At 47.4% G+C, this 19,729-nt stretch overlaps 1 protein-coding gene across 1 annotated transcript; it reads left to right on the top strand.

Annotated features, from left to right (window-relative positions):
- Positions 1-14,235: 14,235 nt before the first annotated feature.
- On the top strand, positions 14,236-18,274 carry CCR75_003766 (uncharacterized protein). Its single transcript, XM_067961859.1, has 2 exons — positions 14,236-16,870; positions 16,932-18,274. Exons 1-2 carry the CDS (start codon positions 16,533-16,535, stop codon positions 18,124-18,126), a joined length of 1,533 nt encoding a protein of 510 aa, XP_067822510.1. The 5' UTR covers positions 14,236-16,532; the 3' UTR covers positions 18,127-18,274.
- The last annotated feature ends 1,455 nt before the right edge of the window (positions 18,275-19,729 follow it).

Below are 19,729 nucleotides of genomic sequence, written 5' to 3'. Positions count from 1 at the left end.
TTGGAATGGTGGTCGAGCCGCAACGAAGCCTTCGGCTTCATATTTCTTGGGTATTTGGTGTGCGATCGCTTGTGGACTCACCAAGCGTTGGGGATGCTTGGCCATCACAGGACGACTTCGTGCACACATATCTCGCTTCACGCTTTTGTCGGCGTCACTTGGCCTCCAGATGAAGTGCCTTAAAGTATTCTATTTAGAGGCTACACAAATCGTTCAGCGCCTTGAAGCAACATGGCTCATCCTTCAACCTCAGACTCTTCTGCGACCATGCATCCCCTACTTGAGCTCTAGACGCAACGAAAAGGTGTGCTTGATCCACTGATCCCGCGATCTGCACTTGTTCGTGTCGCATGAACATTACAGCCGCCGACAAAACCTCATCGGATGACGATACACTCGCAGACGGCTGGTCGAGAGCAGATCAAAAAGTACTTGAAGTACATCAACTATCTGCGAACGATCCTGCTTCCCGTATTTGAAAACCTGCTATTTCGCCTCGCGTTCCGACTTCTTCCAGTACGCTCGCGGTTTTAGTTTCTAAAAGAGTCTTACCCACGCATTTGCAATTGCGTTCGTGCTAGATGCGAAGCGTTTGAGACTGAGCAGCACTTGATTTTTGGCTGTACGCTTGCGAGAGGGTTGTGGCTGCTGGCTTTCGATATGATGGCTCAATTTTATACTCTTCGGCCCGTCTGGCTGGACATCGCTCTCCAAGGACTATGAGTATCCGTCAGGAATGGAAAAGTGCGGAAGACGTCGTTGCTAACCTGTGGCACGTTCTCCAGGCGGTGACGCTTTTTTTTTTTCACTTCATCTGGTCCGACTAAATCCGATGCCTTTCCGATGGGCGCCAGCCGACTCCGACGCTTGCAGCACTGCATGTGGTGCTAATAATGTTTGCGGCGCATATCCGATTCTTACAGCGACGCTTGTACAAAATAGACCAGCTAAAAGTGCTACAAAATGCACTGCAGGGACTCCGTGTGCAACCACATTGTCGAGCTTTATGGACCATCATCGTAAAAATTACCAGTGTTCGCACACCGGGTTGAAGAACCTGTTGTTCGTTTGGATGAACATGGGCGGTATCTCGCCCAAACCAACTTACATATTTTGTCGGCCATCCCAACAACGGCGCAGCTGCTCCCAGCCTCGGGACCCACAGCCACCAATATTTGGCGCATTCTTTGATCCTAAATGTCTGGGCTCAGCAACGTCGTTTTGAGCTGGACCGATTCCATGGCAATGATGCAGGCTGATGGGCTGCGAAAAATAAATGAAATTTTGATAATTTCGAAATAACGGGAAAATGCTACGACACGTACACGTGGCGACTGGCGCGGGGAGTGCGAGCACTACCTTCGTCCCCAACCTATTTGAAGAGGAACATGGGATCGCAGATGCACTGTCATCGTGCCTGAGGCGCGTACGGGTCCCAGCAGAGGCCGTGTCCGTCCGAAGGGTTGCTCGCGTTGACGCCATCCTGTCGATGTTCTTTTGCTTTTAAAAAGCAAAAGTAAAAAGAAAGCCCAAAAAACGCTTGCACAATCGGATATTTTCAGAACCATATCAGACAAAGCCAGGTAGATTGACTAGTCCACGTCTATAAAATTAATATAGACAACTTTTAACGGAGCTATTCCCCCCCCCCCGCCCTGACTTGAAAGAATGTAATAGTTATAAATTATCGGGTTTGCGATCGCTCCTGATGAATTCGTCGACCTGAGGTATCTCTTGTGGAGAGTATTTCCCCTGTGTTGTGGCTGTCCCTAGACCGTGTATCTATGTTCTGTTTGTAATTTGGCAAACTTTTTTTATATACCCCTATAGCTCAGTTGAAAGACGGTCGTATATTTATCGTTAACACAACCTATGCCTACTCGGCTTTGACAAAAATTGTGCCACCTCGGCCGGCCACACTCGGTGGACTTAAACGTGCCACTCAACGTATATCAGGGATATTACACCCTTGATGACTCGGCCTTAGGCCAACAACAATGCTTTCAGCATTCAACGAATCGTTAGTATAATGAGTATCACTCGACGGAGTACGTGCCGTTCCACTTCTTTTTTCTGAGTCACGGTCAGCAGTGATGATTTTAACATTGGAGTTTATTAACATAAACATTCCAATGTGTTTTCTACAACCCATTCTTTTTAATCTTACTTTTCGCTCAGTTTTTTTTATCTCTGATTTAATTCTAGCCATAGGGCTTATCTTTGCTTATCGATGATACCCGGGGTTCCAGCGGTATCGGAAAGTCTGCTGCATTTGCTGTTTTTGGTTGGCGCGGGGCTAAACCCGTGAACTTTGAGTCGACATGTCGGTGCTTAACCACTGCGCCAACGTGTGACCCCTGCCCCTATAGGTCAGTGGTAGAGCTCTCGCTTCGTAAGCGAAAGGTCGGTGATTCAATTCCACCTGGAGGCTGCTTCTTGACTTTCAAGCATCAATGCTGCAAAACTGGTCAGCTTTTGATTGGAGGGTTATCTTTGCATATGCCAAAATGAGTCGTAATGGAGCTATATGGCTAAAGCTGAGGTAAAAAACCTAAACGGTAAGGAAGACCTTTATAGGACGGATGAAATTAATGGTACGAAACCAACGGTATTCGCCCAATCCTGTGTTAGTTCCATTCTCACGAATAATGACTGCACCGAGCTGAGTAATTTGCATAGCAAAACAGTGGCCAAGCATATTCTTCTTGTATGCCAACAATGGAAACATCTGGTCCAAGGACGACGTTAGGCAGAGGAAGTACCCGTCGCGCTATGGCCAGATAGCCCACCCCATCTCCGTCGAAAAGATTTCAGCGAAGCTGAGGCAGATGAATGCCCCACCCAGACTTGGGGAGGCAATAGCAGTAGTATCGAACGATCTGTTTAACATGCTTGAAGCCGCTGGACACATCAATGCCGGAGAAATTGGCCTGGTAAATATACTCCCGCCCGCCAGATGTCTGGGAGCTGTTAACTGGCTTCAACGAGGATACGCAACTCATATGCCATTTGGATAGCATGCGCAACGCAAGAGTTATCCTCATTGGATGCCATGGCCAGAAGGGAGTGACAATTCTAGGCGACAATTGCTTGGTACGTCGTCTTGCGATCTGGATGTCATGTCAGGAACCGATCCACGATATCGAGAGAGGCTTGTTGCCATGATCAATGAGCTGCTGGCGGGCTACCCACGACGTCTCTCAGCAGTGTCCGACCAGCGAACATGGTACTCATACGAGTCGGCGGATCCCCAGCGGTCATCGGTTGCCTCAAACTCGAAGACTGTGACGTTGGCTGGGGATCGACGCGCTCGCTTGGGACGCTGAGCTGGGACAAGTGGTGCAGCGATTCTCGTCCGAAAGTGATAGCGCTGAGTAGACGCATTCTCGTCCGCTGGCATTGCGGGCGTTACTTGAGACACCTGCAATCACACAGCTGGAAGGGAGGGCTGCACAGATGGAGTGCTAGCCGCAGCTTCGTCCGAACCAGCGGTCGCGCTGCTCTCACAAGCGGTCCCGTGTCGAAGATTCACAGCCGCGACGCCAAGATCAAGAGTCGGGCTCGGGCTGCCCATCACCCTTACGGGCCCTGGCGACGACCCTCTAGTCTTGACCGACACTGATTAAGTCATTTTTGGCACTTCTGTCGGCCTCGGGTACCGCACCGCGTGATCTTCCGTTTAAGAAATGAGTGGTTAACTACTGAACCACCAAAGTGGCATTGATACCAGGACTGGACTTCTTTTCATATATCAAACTGGAAAGTGATAGCTGCTAATTAATGGCGCACATGGATCCGTCATGTTTGATAATACGCCAAAGGCATCATACGCAGAAAAAGAGGACCTGTAAAACTTAATTCCGACCCGCCGCACCTTAATTTCGTGATAAATTGAAAATATGATTACAACATCTCACCGGAAGTGTGGGGTGATGCATGCCGTAAAGAAGCTAGATCAATTGAATCCACCAACTCGAGAGCTGGCTTCAAGTCAAAAATTATCCCGGGTAACTTTAAAGGAAGTGCACTGAGAACGATGCCGAGTTGGCACGCATAAAGGCACCCAAAGATCGTGAGCGCTTAAGCTGGCTCGTCACAGACCGAAGCAATTATCGTTGCGTCTATCCGTACAGCCGACGTAGAGAAGCTCGGAAGTGTGCGCTAGACGTACTGTAGACGAAACGCAGAGCTGGCTCAAGAGGTATGGGCGCCCGCTGGCAAAACAGGGCGTCATTGCGCACAGTCCACATCAGATGAAGGGTGTCACAACGCGAGACCTGTCATAAGTCGCGGATCACAACTTCATGCTCCTGCCAAGCCTGCGTAAGACCTGGCGGTCGCCGAAGGGCAATATCTAGCCACGATGGGATGGCAGCGAAAAAATCGACCAGTCGCGAAATTGGATTGACCACAAGTCAGCTGGAAGGGCACACTCAAAAAATAAGTGCCTCTCTGATTTAACTGCATGGCATCCACCCCGGACGCAAAGATGATGTTGGGATGCGCGTCACGAAGAAATGTGAAACGCGAGCGCACCGGCAAAAGCCGAAAGGCAAGGACAAACTGCAAGTCCGCATAGATTGGAGACCGAACAGGATGTCCAAGAACTTATCTGTCTCACCCCGTTGTAGCACCTTGAATCCAGGAAAACATGGAGAGGTGCTACGTCTGTTAAAGGGCATAAGACGCTCTTGGCAAGATTAAGCTTGGCTCCGGAGCCTTCACAGTAAAATTAAACTAGATCAAGCTGCGCCTGAACACCTGAGAGCGAGCTGGATAGCAACGTGGGATCATCCGCAAAGAAGACACTGGTGGCAGTGTGGTCGTTGGAAAGACATACACCAAGCTCCTCATGCTGCCGGAGCAGGTAACCAAGGGGTTCCATGACCATGACAAATAGCAGTGCTGATAGCGAGCGCGCCTTGTTTGAATCCTCGGGTGGGAAAGAAAGGAGATTGAAGTGGCCATTGAATAGGAGGTCTTATTCAGTAAGTAAAGTCGCCTCCGCAACCCGTGCGATCAAGCACTTGAAACATTTAGCTCCACTCGACCCGGTCAAACTCTTTATCAAAGCCGAGAAACATGGCGTAGGCGGCCTCATCGAGTTCGGTCACCAGATCTTGTATACCAGCGAGAAACCTCACGTGGTGATGAAGAGACCAACGCTTGACAAAACCTTCTGGTCATCATGAATAAGATGTGGAAGAAAAGCTGAAGACGGTACGTCAGCACCTTGGACAACGCATTGACATCTACACCAATCAGCGAGATTTGTCTGAAGCTGTTGGGGCCATTACGCGAACCCTTTTTGAGTAACATGCACAGAGCTGACTTGCGTTGAGAAGGGAGGAGCTCATCACGTGTCAGCTGGTGGTTGAACACAATGCATAGGCATTCACCAAATATATCGAGTGCAATTTGGTAAGAAACAGCAGTGAGGCCATCCATGCCTAGGCAAACTTAGCATGTGCTTTAGTGCTTCAGCGAAGTCAGCACCAGCAATGGGAGCATTAAGAATAGCTTGGTCAGCACCGGAGAGACGTTTATCAATCGTTGCCAGCAGCACCTCTCGGCTGGAGTGGCCGGTGGGTGGTAATGATCCGGCAAGACTAGCCGCATCACCCATGATTGAGCCCTAGTGTGCCCGAAACCTGGCTGAGATGTCCGCCGGGTTGCTCATAGATGGAGCTATCAGGAGTCCGAACTTCTTCGATGCGGATCAAGCAGACGAAAGAAAAAATGAGAAGAAGTTTCGGAATTCTGAATGTGAAAGTCGGAAGCCGAGTCTTTCTTATAGCAACTAGATCGGTGCGCACAGTCCCGGTATGTCTCAAGTGCAGCATGAAACACCGATTGGGAGATACCATCGCTCTAGGAGCAATTAAATAAGGCTGCTTGGTCGGGCGTCGCACGCGCATCCACCAGCGCACCTTCCTGTTGCCGCCGCATGATGCCGCTGAAGCCGAATGGGTTTCTTACATTGTTCCCATGCTTATTCCGGATTGGATGCAATGCGAGGATTTTTAAGCGCCTGCTGTACAGCACCGCGGATGACATCGAACACGTCGAGATACTGTATAAGATATTCAGGAAATCGCCAGTACCCATATCCTTGGGGCTGAGCTAAGGACTTCAATGTTACTGTGTGCCAAATGGTCACCAGCGCCCTTTGGATCAAAGTAGGTCGAATCCCCGTATAACGCGTTGCAAAAATCCGTCGATAATAGAGCGTAGTCCAGCCGGTTCAGTCGTGGCTGTGGACAAGTGTACAGGCGCCTTCTTGAGTGATGAATGTGCCAGGCGTCGACGACTCTTAACTGACCCAGCCAGTCCATACACGCGCTGCGGCCTGGACGAGTGACCAATCGTGGCTGTGCCGAGTTAAGGCTAGGATTAAGTGTTCAAGTCACCGAGGATAATGTGCGTCGTATGATCTTCAAAGCTATTGACAGGGAGACGATTAAAAAATACAGCTTTGTCGTGAGCTTCCGCCGGTGAGTATACGTTGTTGACGTACACTGGGGTACTATTGACCACTACTCGGACGACGAGATAGCGATCCGGGGCAGTCAATTCACGAAGTTCTGCTGCCGTGTCAAAACCTGGAAAATCGGGTCAGAAAAGAGTAAGGACGCCTTCAGACCGGTGCATCGTCCGCGATGTGCTGACTGCGCCTGGATCGCTAACGAGTATTTTATGCGTGAATCAAGTGTGAAGGTTAAACTGGAAGATGGACAGGTGGTGATTATCAGGGAGCTTGGTCTCCTGGATGCAGGAAAAGCTTAATTGGGAGAGCAGGTGTTCGCTCTTCTTGATACCGTTCGTATTGACGGTAAGCAAAGTGAAATTCTGCCACACGACCGCAGTCAAATCCATTCGTGCAACCACCTTAGCGGCGTGTTGAAAGCGGCCTGCCACAAGGACCGGCCGGTCCTCCGATTTTTAAAGCTGAAGCACCTCCTCGTTCTCAGGGAAGAAGCGTCCGCAGCCGCAGTCACGAAGATTTTCGAGGCCATCGAGCATTTCTCCTTGCCATTGACTTGCTTCTAGATCGTGATGCATTGTATGCCGATGGGTGAGCGAAGAAGGACCAGAAGCATGTTGGGGTGGAGAAGACGGAGGTTGTGTGCCGGTATCCAGGGAACCGATCAACCTGTTAATCGTTGGAGCCAGTAGTCCTTCTTAAACATCGGAGGCGCTGTGCACATCAACATCCGCGCAAAAAGCGATGGTGCTCTGGTTGTGCGTACGATAGTAGCTAGAGCGGGGTTCGCATACCGTCTCTTTAGTGCACTGAAGCACACCATCGCGTGTCTTGGGCACCGTTGCTGCCGAAGAAATTTACTCATCTACGAGCAAACGTGGTGGAGTCGGTAGAAGCAGCCACGATTTATTATGTGGAGCTGTGCCATTAGTGACGTTGGGGCTGATCTCACGCATCTCTCGCAGAAGTGCAGTTTTGAACGACAAAGGAGCCCTGACGGAGCTCGTGTAAGTCAGCGAATCAGGATTATTAGACGTATGAAGCGACTTCTGTATGCCGCTCACCATGGCGTCCGCTGCAGCAAAACAGCCGGGAAAGTAAGGAGCTGAAGATTAGCCGTCTTCTCTGCCGCTATTATCTCGCTGATGATCTCCTTGATTGGAGTAGGCACCTTGGATTTCACCACCTCGGTGTGGTTTTTGGTAAGAAAGTGGCTAACTTCCTTTATTGCAGTCAGGTCGCGAGGAGAGTGAACCTTTTGCGGTACGGTCTGGTGCCGTGGGATTTCCACTTCATCGACCTTCGCTGGGCAGCAATCAAACTCGACTCCCACACTGCCTAGAATGTCAAAATTGTTGCTTGTTGTGAGACCAGCGAAAGGCTTTAGACGAGACTTCATCAACATGTTGGCAAAATCATCATCCGCGCGAGAACGTTTGCCCTTGCGCTTGCCTTCGGTCACACGAGCCAATGCAGATTCAGTAGCCGGGACGGTTTGTGGTGGGGGCATAAGGAGCTGAGAGTTATTCAAACTGCTTGGAGGCGACACTACCTGTAATTTCGCAGTGTCTAGAAATAATTCACTGGGCGTTGTATTCCCAGGAGGCTGCAGCAGGGACTACCCAGATATCGTGGATGCACCAGCACGAATAGATCTCTGTTACGAAGTCTCTAACCAGCCAGTGCGTACCACAACAGCAAATGAAGGGTGAGGTGCACTGGCACTCGGCATGGTAGAAGGAGTCGAAGACCGTGGGGCAGCAGTTGCCTTGAGGTCGAGTGCATGGATAGAACGGTGCCCGTACGCCAGTGTATGAGCCGGGAATGGCGAATTTTTTTGCGAGAACCGGGTAGACCCTGCCATCGAACACAAGTTGATGGCAGGCGGTTCCACTCACAACAAGTTTGGGTAGGCAATGGCTTGACCGGAAGTTCATATGCCAGGTGGCGGTAATAAAGACCGCATCCAAATTCACATCACGAAAAGTGCCATAAAGCGGCTGTGCTCCAAGTTCAAAGAAGGTTGCAGTATGAGGTCTGCGTCAAAGTCACTATCGACGCTCGACACATCGAGGAAGAAGCGTTCGGCGAGAATGTCAAAGTCGCCGAAATGATATTTGCCGCCAAGGATCTTAACTGCTTGGTCGGCTAGACTTTGGCATGCGTCTCGAGTCTTCACCTTGACCCGGAGGTTTCCGCCAGGCGTCTTAGTTAGCTGAACGAGTTTATGTAGTTCAATTTGCTGGCTAACGATGGGGTTGCCATGGTCCTTCAGCAACGATGCAAGGATTTTGCTCGGCGGGAACGCTGAAATGCCTGGCCAGTCTCAATGACCATGACAAAGCGCCCCCGAGGCAAAACATTCGAGCGAGCGCGGCCAATGGAGGCGGCAAGCTGACTCCAGTCGCCACCGGATGCATAAAGGGCCTCGATGGCTTAAATGTTCACAGCCTTGGGCCGAGGCATCTCGACACGTGGCGAGGCGGATGCTCCAACGGTGTCACGACGGATCACCGTTGAGCGCTGGAGCAAGGCACGAAGCGTCGACGTACGCGAGGATTCGTGTGCAGTCGACCGTGTGTCATCAGCAGCAGAGAAACGCGCAGCCCTAGCATGGGTGAGTGGAGTGTCTTGGCGTAGAAAGTGTCAGACAGCCCATCCTCGCCAGGATCCAGTAGAGTATGTGGCTGGTGCACAAACGGTGCACGCTGCTGCACGACCATACCATCGCCAAATTCCGAAGACAACTCAGCGGATCCGGATTCACAGGAACTAGTAGACAGTAGATTCGAGGATCCGGATCCGCTGAGTTGTCTTCGGAATTTGGCGATGGTATGGTCGTGCAGCAGCGTGCACCGTTTGTGCACCAGCCACATACTCTACTAAATCCTGGCGAGGATGGGCTGTCTGACACTTTCTACGCCAAGACACTCCACCCGTCCTTCAAAGTGACAGCTTGGCCGAGTGGTAAAGACGTTTGCCTGCTTGGCTAATGGGGCCACCCACGTGGGCTCGAATCTCACGGCTGTCGTTTTCCGTTGTGTCATGCCGCATTATAAAGTCCTTAACGTTCGCTCGGCAGGTCTGTTAGGAATGAAAGGAGCGTGCCTTCGCGTGGGTATACAGCTGGAATGCTGCCTGGGGTACGATTATCCTAAAAAAGTAGTTCTGGATGAGTCGTCTAAGAATCATATATATAGGCGGAAAATGGATTTAGGGAAGGAACCACATCGGTGGTCATTCGTAAGAATTAGAACGATACAGAGAAGATTAGCATGGCCCCTGCGCAAGGATAATACGCACTATCGAGAGGTATCGCACTTTTCATTCCATGCCTGTTATTCGAATACTTGTCTCGTGGCACGGTCGCACAGAGAGGAAACTCGCTCAGGAGACGACGGCGTTGATGCTTTATCTTGCACAGTTCTCCTCTGGAAAAGTAATAGAAGTACTGGGAAAACTTTTGACTTGAGGGGAGAGGGTATCCTACCCCCGACCGCTGGGTCCGGAATCCAGCGCTCTACTACTGAGCTATTTTCCCGCCCTGACTTGAAAGAAAGTAATAGTTATAAATTATCGGGTTTGCGATCGCTCCTGATGAATTCGTCGACCTGAGGTAGCTCTTGTGGAGAGTATTTCCCCTGTGTTGTGGCTGTCCCTAGACCGTATATCTATGTTCTGTTTGTAATTTAGCAAACTTTTTTTATATGCCCCTATAGCTCAGTTGAAAGACGGTCGTATATTTATCGTTCACACAACCTATGCCTACTCGGCTTTAGCAAAAATACTCTACAACTCATCCGTTTCAATCGGATTTTCTTTCAGTCTTTAATTCTGTTTTTATCTAGCCCTGGAGCTTATCTGTGCTTTACGATACCCGGGATCTCAGAGGTATCGGAAAGTCTACTGCATTTGCTGCTTTGATTGGCGTCGGGTTTGAATCCGTGACCTTTAAGTCGACATGTCGGTAATTGACCACTGCTTCAGGGTGGTAACCCTGTCCCTATAGGTCAGTGATAGAGCACTCGCTTCGTAAGCGAAAGGTCGGTGGTTCAATCGCGCCTGGAGGCTGTTCTTGACTTTCGAGCATCAATGCTTCATTACGGGTTAAGTTTTGACTGGCGGGTCCTAGAATTACTCTTTTCGCATTATGCTTGCCATCATCAATTCGAAATAAAGATTGTACGATCATTACGCTATGCTCTTGTTGCATTGGAGAATACGACGCTGTCCTTTCGTTGGGGCTTGGCTACATACATTATGTCGATGTCATCTTGACAACACACACAAGATGATGTAGGTACATAGTACCGTACAGAACACGATGCGTATATTAGAATCTTCGAAGTACCAACACCCGCCGCGAATATTCATCTAGCAGGTTGCGTCATTTATTGCGCTATTCGTTCATCCTTATTATCCTTCGCTGCTTTCGTACAAGGGTACCGGCTGATTTAAGTTTAACTCAACCCCGCCAATCGTTATAAGACACGATTGTGCGGTGCGCAAGGAGGCGCCATATAAAGTTTGTTATTAATAGAAAAGGGTCAGTAGTAGATAGAAGATCGTTTCGTAGGAAGCTAAATATATTGATACAGTTTAACTTTTCTCTATTCTAAAGCCTTAGTCTAGACCCTTACAGCATTGTTCTCTTAACTTCATAGATACCTTCCTCTGTATCCTTGTGTACGTGAAGTTTCGAGGCGCCCCACCTACACTGTAATCAGTGTAAAGTCAACTATTACTGATCCGTACAAGTGAAATGTGCCCGTTACACAATACGTCTATAATTTCCGGCGCCGAAATTGCACCACAATACAAACGGATTGTTCTCTCATAAAAAGGGATTATAATGGCGACGATTTCGTGTACGCGCCCAGCAAGATCTTCCCTTTGCAATGCTTCCGTGATGTTATCGACACCTTCTGCTGTAGCACAGTAAGGCAACCATAAAATTGAAGCATTAATAAAATTGCTTTGGAAGGGACAGCAGCATTTTGAAGTTAAAATCATCTCCTGACTGTAGTATCCATAAGCCTGCGTACGGAAAAATATGCACTAAGGGGCACAAGGTCGTGGTTGTGCGCACCATTTTAAATCTCCAGCTGCCAAGCTCTTTGCTTCTTACGCTATAAAATGAGTTGGAAAGGACAATTAAATCACTCATAACTTCGTTTCCTTGAATTTTCGGGGCGGTCATTATACAGCAGGTACACGATTGAAGGTAGATATCGGGTTGCTATGTCGTTCGTGAAGATTCGATGTTGATACAACAGTAATTGCGTCAATCGCTCATCGTCAATTGTTCATGATTGGCTAAAATGACCAAAATGATTGGCTTAAGTGATGAAATGTGGTCGGCTCTAATTATGACATTCATTGGCTTAAATGGGTGGGGTGAGTTTGGAAATAGCAAAGGTGAGTTTAGGAATCCATTAAATTATCTTGTAGTAAATTTATTGCACTTAAAATGATTAATTTCGATGTGCAACTCAGCATTATCCCCTTGTGATAATCAAGATTTAGGCTGACAATATCATCACATTAGAAAAGGTGATTGCATCACCATCCGCCATCTACATACGCTTTTTAAACTTATAATTGTCACCTAATAGACGAGCAACAAAGCACGGCTTAAGCCTAAGAACGACAATTTTACTAATTTCACGGCTCGCTAAAGCTCCTGTGGATACAACGTCACTTTAATACGAACGCCTACCTTTGAATTGGCTTTGCGTTCTAGCGGTGTTGCATAAAAATTGCTTTTCGCTTGATCGATGAGGGCTAATTTATGATTTCATATATAATCCGCGATGCTTCAAGCGACGGCAATGCGCTGTGCTAGAAATCTATTGCTTTCTCGACACCGAGCTGGAACAGTGTAGCGGAGCTACCTCGCTCCTAAAGTCAGAGGAAGACTTTAGGACTCAGAGAGTCACTTAGTTCTATTGAACAAATGGGTTTAACAACTCAAGGAGTCGTACAAGCTATCAAAGCTTAAGGAATACTTGTTCAAGGGAATCAGGGGTTCGTAGAACCAGTGGTAACTAGTGCCCAAGAGGATATACCTTAGAAAGGCTTCTATCTCTTACAGATCAATGCGCAAGCCTTAGGAAGGCACTTAACGCTTAAAGATCAAAAGGGGGACTGATCTTTATTTAATTATTTAAATCTAAAAACCTTACCCTAGCTAATTAAAATAGATTTTGGCCGCCAGATTTATATCTGGCGGCGACCACATTTGTTACCCATAATAAATGGGATTTAAGTAACTAACTATTTTAAAATTAGATAAAAGGGTATTTTACCCATAAAATAAGGGTACCACAACAACGGTTCTCCAACCGATGTGTGCCCGGATGGCAAGACTTTCATCTCGTTGGGATCTACGCAATGACGTGCTTGTAATGCAAACAAGGTCGAGAATTCTTTGCCGACATGAAAGTGGTAGAGCTGAAGGACCTCGGTTTGGTGAGCAAGTTTCTAGGGATTGTATCTAGCGTATCCTTCTAGATCCCTCGCGTCAACGGATGACGCTAGGCGTCATCCCTCCTAATGTGAATGCACCTATATGCATCACATACACAAGGGTTGGTATTAAAGTAATTAGACCACCACTCGGTGTGGTCACAAATGTGAACACACCGAGTGGTTGTCTAATTACTTTAATTAAGTAAAGTGACCATCCCCTTAAGTGCACCAAGTGTTTTTAACGGACTGTGTAACATTAGAGCAACTTTAGCCCGTTACAAATATCCATTTTTGGCTTCTACCCACTAAAAAATTCTGCTGTTCATTTGGCCTGTAAAATTTCGAAACTCTTCGAATACCCGTTGTGCTAATGATGAGGTGCATACATTACCATCCAGCTGCGTACTGGAACATCAAAATTCGAGTAGAATTCGTCAAGCGATCGTAGACTTGAAGCTAAGCGATGCACAAACCACAGACCAACTGCACAAGGTTGCTGCTTGTAGTAGAAATTGTCAAGCACGCTGAAATTAAACTGGCTTGTGTTAGTGGGATATTCATCTCGCATGATGCAAAATCGATGGGCGAAATGTTTGCTCTATACAACTGACCATGCTTTGGAATTGAAGTATATGTCTGTAACTTCACATTGTATTTTTCCAAGTGAAGATGACAGCAATCGCAATGATAGCTGCTTTAGACCCATAGAAGCCAAACCTTCGACACTCATTTTATCGCGTACTTGAAGCTCTAGCAACGTCCGAAAGTTCTGCATCAGCTTTACCATTCGCTAAAGATGCGGAACTGGTTGCGTATCAACAACGACACCTTATGATACTTACGATTCTCCTGGTAGTGAGTTATGGATCAATGTCGGTGCTATCTGCGGCGCTAATTTCGTACATGCGTTACAACCGTTATGTTGCGCTTAAAGGTGACAGCGAAGCCTCGCGAAAAACGTTGTTACCTGCATTTGAGCCATTGTTGTGGACTTTGTGCGTCGCGACAGACCTACAAGCTTTGTTTTTCACGATTGCATTAGCAAAAAGATTCTATGTTCCAGGCGGTGATGTTATGTTTGTAGAAGCCATGAGCGCTGCACGTCAGTTCGTGGTCGAGCTCGTGGTTGTGTTCATGCTACAGAAAAGCGTCTCGTTGCCAGCTTTGATGCGATCGATTGTGAGCACGCTCATCTTATCATGCTACGCGTTGCCTTTTGCCTGGCTCATAACAATCTATGGCCAAAGCACCTATACTCTAAAAAATCAATGGATGATGGCGGCAGTTCGCCTCCTCTTTTATTCAGTCTACATGTATATTATTGTTCGTCCACCAGCGCGTGCGACTAGACGAACACTGCGTGAATACTGTGCTTTTGGAATCGTATACCAACTGCTTGAGCTTGCCTACCGCTTCATTTTCATCTATGGGTATATACGCCCAGCTTTTGCGCTCACTTATATTCAATTGGCGTGGGGATCACTTTGCCCCATTTTCTTTTACCGGTTGCTTAAGGCCGACACAGAGCATTGGCGTGGACTTGGACAGCGAGCAGTCGGCTTGCAAGCCGTGTTTCGCAAAGGGAATATTCATGAGCGTGTTTCATCTCAAGGCCTTCACGTTCTTATTGAAATGCACCGCAAGTACATTATTGATTTTTCCTTTCTTGACATAAAGCAGCGTATTGGCATCGGATCGACAGCTGTAGTGTACAACGGACTATTGAATTCAAAGACTCCAGTTGCCATTAAAGTTTATACGCCTACAAGCGTGACGGAAGACACTGTGGCGGCATTCTCACACGAAGCAGCACTTTGCGGAGTGCTCAACCACCCAAATATCGTTAAATTTTACGGTATGTGCGTTTCGCCCCCGACGATCTGTTTAGTGTCAGAGCTATGTGTGGGTAGTCTTGATGTGGTGACACAAGCCTTGGCGCTACAACACCAACACGCTCGACGCCAGCAATTTTTGATCAATATTGGCTACATGATTGATGCCGCACGAGCGGTTGCTTATCTCCATAGCTTCTCTCCCGCTTTTGTTCACCGTGATATCAAACCAAGCAACTTTCTGGTAGATGTCGAAGGCAACGTTAAGCTTACTGACTTTGGCGAGTCTCGCAGTCTGCCAAAAGCCGATATTCCCTGGGAGATTAGCGGTCTCAATGATCCAAAGATCAATGCCGTCGTGAGTGCCGCAGCATCGGTATTACATCCTGTTACTGTCTCGAGCAGTCTTTCACCAGATGCCGAGCACTACCACGAGTATCCAAACTCGATGACAAATGCAAACACCAATTTACACAGCAATGGAGGAATCCCAACGGACACTGCCGACGAAGAATTAAGACTTAAGCCAAATTTAGGCAAAAGTGCACCGGAGATGACAGTCAAAGGGACAGTTGACTATATGGCACCAGAAATAATCAATGGACGAGCAGGCGTCGCTGCCTATGAAGAGTCAGCCGACGTCTACTCGTTAGCAATCACTATGTGGGACATCTTGAAACCGGGCTCGGAAAAATACCCTGGTACAAATGACAACCATTTGCGCGTGCTTGAGTTGGTCATGTCGGGCACTCGCCCAGAGCTCGACCGTCAATTGCATGTCGGTCTTGCAGAAATTATCACTAGCATGTGGCATGGGGATGCAACCGTTCGCCCAACCGCTCAAAAAGTCGTCGCGGCTCTTGAATGCATTCAGGAAGAGGTATGCTCAGCATTCGCATTAGAAATGTGGGATGGATTACACCACGAATCAACGTTGCTTAGGAATGCTGGATCGGGTAGAAGCGTCAAGAGCTTTTCCGGCGAGCTAGCGACGCAAAAGATGCAAGATATTGAAGCTGTAGGATCAGTAGGCGAAGGGATTCGTCTTGGCAACATGCTTATGAACACTGGTCTTTTGCATCATCAAAAGCACTCGCTGCCTTTTAAAAGCAGTGACGATGTTTATTTTTTCGACGAGGATAATGTATCTCATTGCCAGCCATTTATCGTCCTAGAAGGCCACTCTCGTAGAAGCGGCGCTGGCTGTACGACTGCAAGGCGCCGTCCAGGATCAACAATGGGAGGTCCACTACCATCGCAACTTGTGCAAACTTCCGGGTGGTTTAAAAGTTTACAGCGTTCGCATCAGCCGACGGATCAGACGCCTTCGTTCTTGACAACGTCAACATGGGTCATGAATTCAAAGGGCTCCTCCTATGACACTATTGCGGCATCAGAATCGCCCCAAGAAAACAGTGCTTTCGCTTTTGTTGACGCTGCAAGTAACGAAACTAAAGAGACGGAAGAATGTGCGTGTCGAAAGCTTGGAGAGCGACCCAACGTACGCAAAGCGGCTCGTCATCGATTCCTTCGCAAGTACCGTGCAATACCAGAAGATAATGTTCTTACTGCCAATTTGTTGCAGATAGAAGAATTAACGTCACCCCAAGACCAACAATTTCTGGACGAGTTCGACACACTAACAAAATAGCTTGATTTCTTGGCGGGAAATTAGCAATTCCTTTTCCCGCCACTGCATGTAATTGGTCAAAAGCTTAACACGTTTGAAGATAATTAACGGGCTGATGGTCTCCCCCGAGTGTCCAATCTGCTCGCGTCATGTGCGCTTAGATAATCTTCTCTTACACGTAGAATCTTGTCTGTCAAAGCAGGAACAAAACAAAATATTGCTGCCGTTTACCAATATAAAGTCTTCACAACCGGAAATCTCATCATCCACATCGCCCCCTGCTGTCAAGAGACGCAAGCACTCATTCGATGACGTTTCGGCTACTCCACTAGCGGAGAGGATGCGACCTAGGTGTATAAATGATGTGGTGGGTCAGGAGGAGCTTCTTGGCTCTGGAGGGTTGTTGTCCTCGCTTATTGAAATCGACCGAGTGCCCAATATGATCCTGTGGGGGTAATATGATTCAATGATAGTATCAATGTTTTCTCTTATTTTACATTGTTCTATCTTACAGACCCCCAGGATGTGGTAAAACGACATTAGCTCATGTAATTTCTAAGCGGACAAAATGCAAATTTATAAGCTTGTCGGGTGCGACGTCTAAAGTCTGGGACCTGAAGAACGCGATTGATCGAGCCAGAGCTGAATGCAAGCTATTTCATCGAAGAACCATTGTCTTTACGGATGAAATTCATCGCTTCAATAAAAGTCAGCAGGATATTTTCTTGCCGCCGGTGGAAGATGGCACGATTACATTAATTGGTGCCACAACTGAGAATCCATCATTCGAAGTTAACAATGCCTTGCTTAGTCGTTGTCGTGTGTTTACGCTTAATAAACATACCCCAGAATCCATCGAAAGAATCCTTCGACGAGCTGTGCAAGATGCTGATTTTGGAGGCATGCGATCCTTAACGACAAACCGAAACTTAAACGCAGTGCCATATAGCACTGCAAATTGCCACAGTAAAAATGATGAAAAATCATCGATCGAAGTCGATGATGAGGCGCATAAGTACCTGGCTATGCAGTGTGCTGGTGATGCGCGAGTTGCTTTAAGTTGTTTAGAGATGGCCCTTCAAACTGCCCCTGTGGATACACAGAAAGGATTGGTGCGAGTTTCTTTTGCGCACGTTCAGCACTGCTTCAAGCATCGACAAACAATTTCTTATGACCGCAACGCCGACATGCACTACGATTGCATTAGTGCACTGCACAAATCTGTTCGTGGCAGCGATGAAAATGCGACACTCTATTGGTTGGCACGAATGTTGGAGGGTGGTGAGAACCCCTTGTACATTGCTCGGCGTCTCATTCGAATTGCAAGTGAAGATGTTGGGCTCGCAGCGCCTGAACTACTACCGATGGCTATTTCGTCGTATCAAGCTGCTCACTTTATTGGAATGCCAGAATGTGATGTCGTTCTCGCACATGTTGCAACGATGCTGGCGCGTGCGCCTAAATCCATTGAGATATATTCTGCGTACAAACGTGCTAAAAAATCGATTCAAGAGTGGGATAAAGGCGCTCTGCCGGACGTGCCGCTCCATCTTCGTAATGCGCCTACGAAATTGATGACCGATTTGGGTTATGGCAAAGATTACAAATACAACCCGGACCATTCTGCAGATGAGCTGAAGGATCAATCGTATTTACCGATGGAAATGCTTGGCTCAAACTTTTTTGAGAAAGAAGAATATGATGGATAACCATATTGGTTGACATTAAAGTAGTGCATTTTTTGCATGTACTTATTATTATGGAGATCATCCACGACGGCGACTTAAGGCTGTAAGCGCTGTCAATTTTGATAACTTATGGAGCCCACATAAAATATATTGCGCCCTTGATATTTAATCCTTAAAATTCTACCTCAGATCCGCAATCGCGAAATAGTCTTGGCAGCTGGTTAAAATTGTCTGACGCCCAAATCGTAAACCAAGCATTTAAACGAAGGCCAACAAATTGCACAGAACTTTCGCATGCGCATTAAAGTCTTGCAATTATAAGCGCAGGAATGGAGTTCATGCGTGGGAGTTTCATCTCCAACATGCTCGGAAAGAGCACTTAGCTTGTATTTTCTGGCGTCCTATAGAATTGACACGCAGGGGTGGTGGTACAAATGGGTGTCATATAGCAGTGGCCTATCGATAATATTATCTTAAAAAAGATGATATTATCCATTCTTGATTATATTCTTGGAGACAATAATATTTATGCAACGAGCTACCGTTACGAAAGGCGTTTAATGATCAAGTCTCGACATCCTGAAATAACTAAATGTAAAGACTTCGCCTTCAAATACTCTCAATATTGGGACGTAAACCTCCTATCCGAGTCTTCTCATCGATAACACTTTCGTCCTTCGATGAGCAGCTTTTACAGCACGAGTTCAAAGCTCGATCAGAGCTTCTGAAACTCAAGCAAGGCAAGCGTGATGTTCACGCTTATGCCCAGCACATACGACTCTTAGCAAGTTGTATCGCGAAGAACTTAGTCCATGAACACACGTTGACTACGGTGTTCATGCAAGGTCTAATGGATGGTCCCGTAAAGACCCACCTGTTCCGCTTGGGACTGGATACGCTTCAAGAAGCAATATCCGTTGCGGAACAGGAGGACTTTAGCTTGAGACAGGCTCAAGCTAGTTTGTCATCGTATCGTCCTCTAAAACGACACGAGCTTGGAGGTCCAGAATCTATAAACCTCTCTTATGTCGAAAGCGAGAAACCTAGCTTTTCGAACAAAAGGTGATTGCAAATTGGGATACTACGCTCATGAGTGCAGTGCTTCACGCCCAGTACCCAGAAGTACTGAACGTAATTATGGACCGAGTGCCAAAAAGGGCAACGGTCGCGAGTTCGACGTTGTTGCGAAATCGCAACAACGAGGAGGACCCCTAAAAAAACGGTCGGGGTTAGAAGGGGGCGCAACGCCCTACTAGTAACCTCGAGATTATTTGTAAATCTCTTGAAAAAAGTTGCTCCAGACACGCAATCAATATGTGTCTCTGAACCTGGCGATGACGTATCCCTCATCACCTTGAAGTTAAAAGTGAGAAATGACGTAGGGCCCTAGTGGACTGTGGGGCGTCGAATAACTTTATTCGTCGCCAGCCACTAGAGGGTCGTAGGCTCAACTATGTTGAGCGCGACAGCTCTCCAACGAGGATGACGGTGCGTCTAGCGACAGGCGCATCGATAACAGTAATGAAACGCGTAGTGAGATTTCACTACACGTTAAAAAATATACAGTACGATGATGATTTCATCGTACTGGATTTGGATGACAAATTTGATGTCATCCTAGGTT

This window comes from Bremia lactucae, linkage group LG1, assembly GCF_004359215.1.
Source record: "Bremia lactucae strain SF5 linkage group LG1, whole genome shotgun sequence".
NCBI lineage: Eukaryota > Oomycota > Peronosporomycetes > Peronosporales > Peronosporaceae > Bremia > Bremia lactucae.
Note: the sequence above shows the minus strand (reverse complement) of the source record. Positions and strands in the feature narration are given on the sequence as shown.